We start from the raw sequence: 6,266 nt of genomic DNA on the forward strand, positions 1-6,266 counted from the left end.
TTTTGAAGCTCAACATCAAGAATTTCGAATAATATATTTGGTTAGTAGAAGAACAATTTCCAAATAATCTGAAGCCTATTTCCAAGTACAGTACCGATGCCAACACGCACAGTTATCAATTCTATAATTATACAAATTAGGGTAAGTTAGTGGAAAAAGAAGCCAAACAAAACCCAGCAACCCAGCTATAGAAGTGACAGTTATCATACCTGACAAAACAATCCAAAGAACAACTTTCTATTACTCATGTACATCCCAGGTATAAATCGTCGTAGGTCAAGAAAAGTTACATACCTGTCCTCTGCGAATAGACTACAGGCAAGCCCATGAAATTGCAGAACATATGAGCAATAATAGGAGCAGTAAGATGCCCTGAATTTAACATATATTAATGTGTTACAAAACCAAAAAGGTGCAAAAGAAATAAGGATTATACAAAACTAACTAAAGGCACCCAAGTAGATAAAAGGAATGATATTATTAATACAATAATAAGGAACATCAACAATATGATCATAAGCTTTACTAGTTTTGTAGGAGCCTTGGCATTCAAAGTGGATGGTCATATTACAACCACCAATAAAACAATTGGAGAAGAGAGATGAGGAAGGGATGACATAGTCACATTATGACATGTACCCAATGACAAAAACCTAGCTTAAAAAGAACAAATGGAACAACAAAATTGTACAAATTCCAAAATTCATCACTACTATTGTTTCTACTTACATAAATTACAAAGACAGTAGCTTAAGCCTTAATCTATTTTCGAATGAGAAGAGCAATAGCAGTTTGGACTCTTATATATACATATTTGTAACTCCTTATAGTCCATAACATTAATCACTTGAGAACTTTAAGTGAGACAACAATATTTAAAAAATTCTTAAACGTTTATAGAGTAATGCATCGTCTACCTGTTCGAATGAAGAGAAAGGAGGCATACCACCCAAAAATGATTGTGTAGCCAAGCTGGAAACCTGCATTGTAAAAAAAAAAAATAGAAAATAAGGAGGTGTTGATGAATTCAAGTCGTAACTGAACTACTTGAAAGATCAAGTTACATACCTACGACGATCGAAGCTTGGAGCAAGCTACGATTTTGCAGGGTATCCCGTAAATGGTTTAAATGAGCTACAGAAAATTGACGACCATCATTATTAGCCATTTATATGCCAAGAGATATTATAAAAAATGAGCAAAGTTTTGAACAATTATCAAGGTTATGCTCCATTCCTGAAAACCACATGACCATGCATAGTTTATCCTGGCTAACCCAAGCCCAAGTACTACACATACACAACTAATGTTGATAATAGTAGATACGAATTCTCTAAAATGAATGTCACGCGACTTACCTAAGCTGAAGAAAACAGGACAAAGAAACACAGCATTGTATGTTGCAAGTCCTCCACAGAGAAGCAAAGGTATCATACAAGCTCTGAATACCAACTCCTCTGTCACTGGTGCCTGTTTCATGGATGACCATTATTTACTAAAGAAAAACGTAAATTCTGATACTTCTCATTGTTTACGGGATAGAACTCTAACTAAACAAAATACCCGTAATCTAATGATTGAATTTCAGGTGAATACATCTAATAATAAAGCATAGAAAAGTTTTCATCATTCGCTTTACCATATATTTCTCAGTGCCAATTTTTTATATCAGAAATCTGGTCAGCTACAATGCTTATGGTATATGCATTTATATTTCAAGAAAGACCCTCTTTAAGAGTTAGACATGATAACATCACGAAACATTACCGGTGATTTTCTTTTTACAAAAATTTAAACGTGCATACTGCATACACATATACTGTAAAGAGGTAGTTTGTTTAGTCTCCCCAGCCTTTAAGAACTTCAGATAACGTTGAAAAAGCAAATAATAAAATTCATGGCACAGAGAACAACAAAATGGAATGTTCATTTGTAGTACTACTTATGTTTAAGAAATTACTACCGAGACGTGTGCATGTTAATATCTGGTAAAGTAGCTGTAAATAGTTTTTGCAAGGTAACCTAGCTGGCACAGTTCATAGTCCAGAAGGGGTAGTCATTATCAAAGAAAATTACAACATAAGAAAGCACTATCCCAACAGATTCAATCATGCTATATTAAATTCGCCAATTGAAAATCCTTATAAGCCAAAAATAAATTGGTCATTTTAGATTAACATGATAACAAGGTTAAATACTGACCACAATGAAATTGCGCCACACCATGATATTGGAAGAAACTGTTTGCATCCAGTTGATTGATTTTTCTGCAATGTCTTTTACGCTGCCACATGATATGCGATCACCATGATTCCACTGATCCTTCCACAAGTCCAGCAGCAACAAACACTTAAGGACTAGAGATCCACCATACATTAAAGATGTTAAGGAAAGAGGAATGATGACAGCTTGCCACTGTTTCATACACAAAATTGCAATTCAGCATGAAATCAGCAATAGTCACCCTTTTTGAATCTGCAAACAATGCCAGGTATGAATAGAACACCAAATAAACATTACAGCAAAAATCATTCTTTATATTCATATAATCTAGCCTAGGGCTATTTCAGCTGACAAACTTACGATGTGATCCAATCGAATGCCATATACACCCAATAAGTTTGCTGAGTCCCATATTCTGACCTGATAATTTTAGCAGATAAAGAGTTAAGACAAACTGTCCATTAAAGATTTGCAAATATAATTAAAGAAGGTTCAAATGGTCTGGATGCTGCAAAGTACTAACTAAACCATATATGAAATAACAACACTAATGGAAAAACACAAAAGAAACTGATATAGATTGAACATTTAAAGAATGAAAGCTCCTATAAGCGACCTTAATATTCAAACATATCAGGGTATAATAACTGCTAGTCCGCCTTAACCATACAGAATACAGTGAACAAGGAACCTCTCATTATTGAACAGTTCAATATAAAAGAGAGAACCAATACCATTTGCATATATGAAGAGAAACACACTATTATTGCACAAATGCACAGTTCATTGAACCTAGAGATTGCTCGGTTTAATATACAAGAGACTACCTATACCACTTCATATATAAAACTATCCTTAAACTGAAGCTCGAAAATCAAATTGATGGATGAAGAAAACAGCTCACTTTCACACCAACTCAGAAAATTTAATGCTAGCAATAGGCCTCTACTCCTCGTGTATAACCAAAGTCTGTATACATCAAACTAAACAAATGTCTAAGTTTATCTTCTTAATCACCCAACAATATGTTGAGCATATGAGAAATGAGATTTAGTTAAATGCAAATATGTGAACAGTTTGTTGTAGCTATCTTAGACCAGAAGATAGTTATATGAATATGCAGACGTGGTTCTGCAAAACCTATAATCCTTCGAATAATATTCTACAAAACGTGGTTCTCATTTGAACCCTGGATTGTGTATACATAATATTTGTAGCATATAATTATATAATAATTGTAAGAGCACAATTTATACATATTAGATATTATATTAGGATGACTGTAAACTTTTCAATAGTACCCATATATATTTTCAAAATTACTATAAATTAGATAACAATGGAGCTATATAACATGTTTCTAAAATTTATGCAATTATACTATAAAAATTAAATCTAAATGCATGTGTATACATATGTTAAGAATTATATATGGTGAATAACATATGGTATGGCATTATGAACTATGTGCGCCACGGCCCCTTAACAACATTAGCCTGAAAATGGTAAGTATCCTACAACTTGTGTCCCTGTACCCGAGTCCTGTGTAGCCGTATCCAAGTCCGTGCTTCTTAGGCTACAAGAAATTGGTCTACCTGGGTCATACCGAGTTCTAATGTACTGCAGCATCATATAGTACACAACAGTTGGGACATCTTATCTATCTCTCTCACCATAACTCAGCCTGATTTGTCCCATTAAGACCATATTCTTTACCAATTTATAGCTGTCCCCCTGGTACATGGTAATGCTTGCTTCAAATAGTCTGGTATATTAAGAATGCTCCAGGTCAAGGTGTTCTCCTACCTGCTTCTAGTTCCCTTACATAACAGGGGTTAAGAGATGCTGATTTATTTATTGTTAAAAATACTGAAAGCCAGGTGCTCCACGAAAGCACTAAGCCTACTATGATCAAAAAACATTTTGAGTATGAGAAGGTATCTAAAGAATTAGTTATACCCTGACACATTTTTACTAAAAACCAACCTGCCACTCCTTCAAAAACCTATCTAGCTGCACACTTCTTTTCTGCAATATGCAAAACATCTCCCACCCCAATGCCCCTCCAACTGACCAAGAAATACAAAGGAGAACAAACCTAGATCAGCTCGTAAAATTAGTAGCTACTACCCTGATCCAATCTCGATACACATTCAACTATAACTTGCGGTAATTCAAAATAAGCAATCCAATCTTATTATCTATATCAAACTACAAGACGATATAATCAAATGCATATTCATATCACATCACTAATGTAAACAATTCCATTTTCCCAAAATATCAACATCAACTACACTAACAAATCTCCAATCTAATTTGTGCTTTACTAAAAAAGATATTAACTTTACCAACCCCATTTCGATATTCATAACAAACAAACCAATTTACTCGACTACACACATTACATTACAAAAGCTAATAAAACATCAGCATAAAAAATAAGCAAAAGAAAACACAGAAAAACACTTACAGGGAGAATAAAAGCACAAAGAATGAGAGAAACAACGGAAGAAACAGCGGCGCATATGAACCGTCGGATCATGAAAGACTTGAAAGAATCGGGCGGTGGGAGACGAAGGAGAAAAGTGGGTGTGTATAAAATGGCAACGTACAACAAAGTCATGGATGTACATGCTACTATTGCTGTTGTTTTTGATATTGCAGTACCATCCATCCCCATTGTTGTTTCAGTTCTCAAGATTTTTAAGCAAACAACAAGACTGACTACTGGTCTGTTTTAAGAGTTGACTTTCATGGGTTATGATGGGTGGGTGGTATTATCGGTTGATTATGTTTGGGACTATGGGTTGGGCTAAGTTGCCCAAGAGATGCTACGGCCCGTTTCTTTCCAACCTTACCAACTTTGAGTTGTTTTTTTTGTAGTTTTAATAGGAAATTATTTATTACTAACATCGGCGCGATGAGATAAGTTAAGTGATTAACGGCTTATATCTTATCATCCCAGGTTCTGAAATTTGTTAAAATAGATATTCAATTGTATGACATATAAGCTTAATTAGTTATAAAAAAGTTATTACTAATCCGTGTAATCTAAAAATTTCTAACTGACATATCATTTTTTTGTCGGAATCATATTATTTTCTTTAATAAAAATATTAACTTAATATATGTTTAGGCCATGAATCAATTTTAATGTACTATTTAATATTATTAAATCTTACAGTGATCCTTTCAACTTGAAAGTTTCGTTTACAATATGATTTTGTAACAACCTGTATTTAGATATTGATCACATACTTTAAATATCCTCAACATTTAGCTTGTGACGGAGAGAGATTCAAGATGACATGATGATGTTGATGCATGTATTAATATTTGTCGGGCACATGACATGTTTATTCCATTATAACAAACTTATTCAAGTGACAATGTCACTTTACATGGTCAAATGAATTCTACCATTTGGATTAGTGATAATACTCAATGTACTTATCTTGTATGCTTTTCTAGACATCTCAAATCTTATAAGTTTATGCAATATGCATATAAATATTAGTCATAAAATAATTTAATTTGGTAGAAGTTCAATGAAAATTGTTCAGGTAGTAAATTGAAGAAAGAAGACTTTTGAAATAATAAGTTGCAGAAATTTCTCTAAGTCAAATATCGTGAAGTCTAGAAAAGCTATATCGTGAAGTCCATCAAAGTCATATAGTGAAGTCCAGTTCAAAGCCATATCGTGAACTCCAATACTGTATTAGATCGTAAATTCTAATTATGTGCTATGTCGTGAATTCCAGAATTACACCATATCGTGAAATCCAGAATTATGCTGGATCGTGAAGTTCAAAATGAACTATATCGTGAAGTCAAGGGAAATCATAGTGCATGATATCTTCACTTAGCCATTTCATAACAAGATAAATAAAGTTGTTGTGGATAAAAAACTAAGGTTATTACTTGCTGTATTTAATACTAAGACTCGGGAGCTCAAGGCCTTTAATGGCTGCTCTCGTGTTTCGTGACTCAATCTGCCTTTACGAGATGCCTACGTATCTCTGTGAATTAGAGAATCAAGC

At 33.7% G+C, this 6,266-nt stretch overlaps 1 protein-coding gene across 2 annotated transcripts; it reads right to left on the reverse strand.

Annotated features, from left to right (window-relative positions):
• On the reverse strand, positions 1-4,990 carry LOC141720539 (CAAX prenyl protease 2). Of its 2 annotated transcripts, none has more exons than XM_074523004.1 (8): positions 4,697-4,990; positions 2,584-2,643; positions 2,203-2,415; positions 1,359-1,470; positions 1,069-1,134; positions 918-980; positions 295-372; positions 1-121 (listed from the first exon to the last, which is right to left on the reverse strand). In XM_074523004.1, the coding sequence occupies exons 1-8, from the start codon at positions 4,904-4,906 to the stop codon at positions 42-44; spliced, it is 882 nt and encodes a 293-aa protein (XP_074379105.1). In that variant the 5' UTR covers positions 4,907-4,990; the 3' UTR covers positions 1-41. The 2 variants fall into 2 exon arrangements, with proteins under 2 accessions (XP_074379105.1, XP_074379104.1); XM_074523003.1 differs by having other exon boundaries at positions 1-209; positions 4,697-4,986.
• Positions 4,991-6,266: the final 1,276 nt, after the last annotated feature.

Source organism: Apium graveolens, chromosome 4 (genome assembly GCF_009905375.1).
Source record: "Apium graveolens cultivar Ventura chromosome 4, ASM990537v1, whole genome shotgun sequence".
NCBI classification, from domain to species: Eukaryota; Viridiplantae; Streptophyta; class Magnoliopsida; order Apiales; family Apiaceae; genus Apium; species Apium graveolens.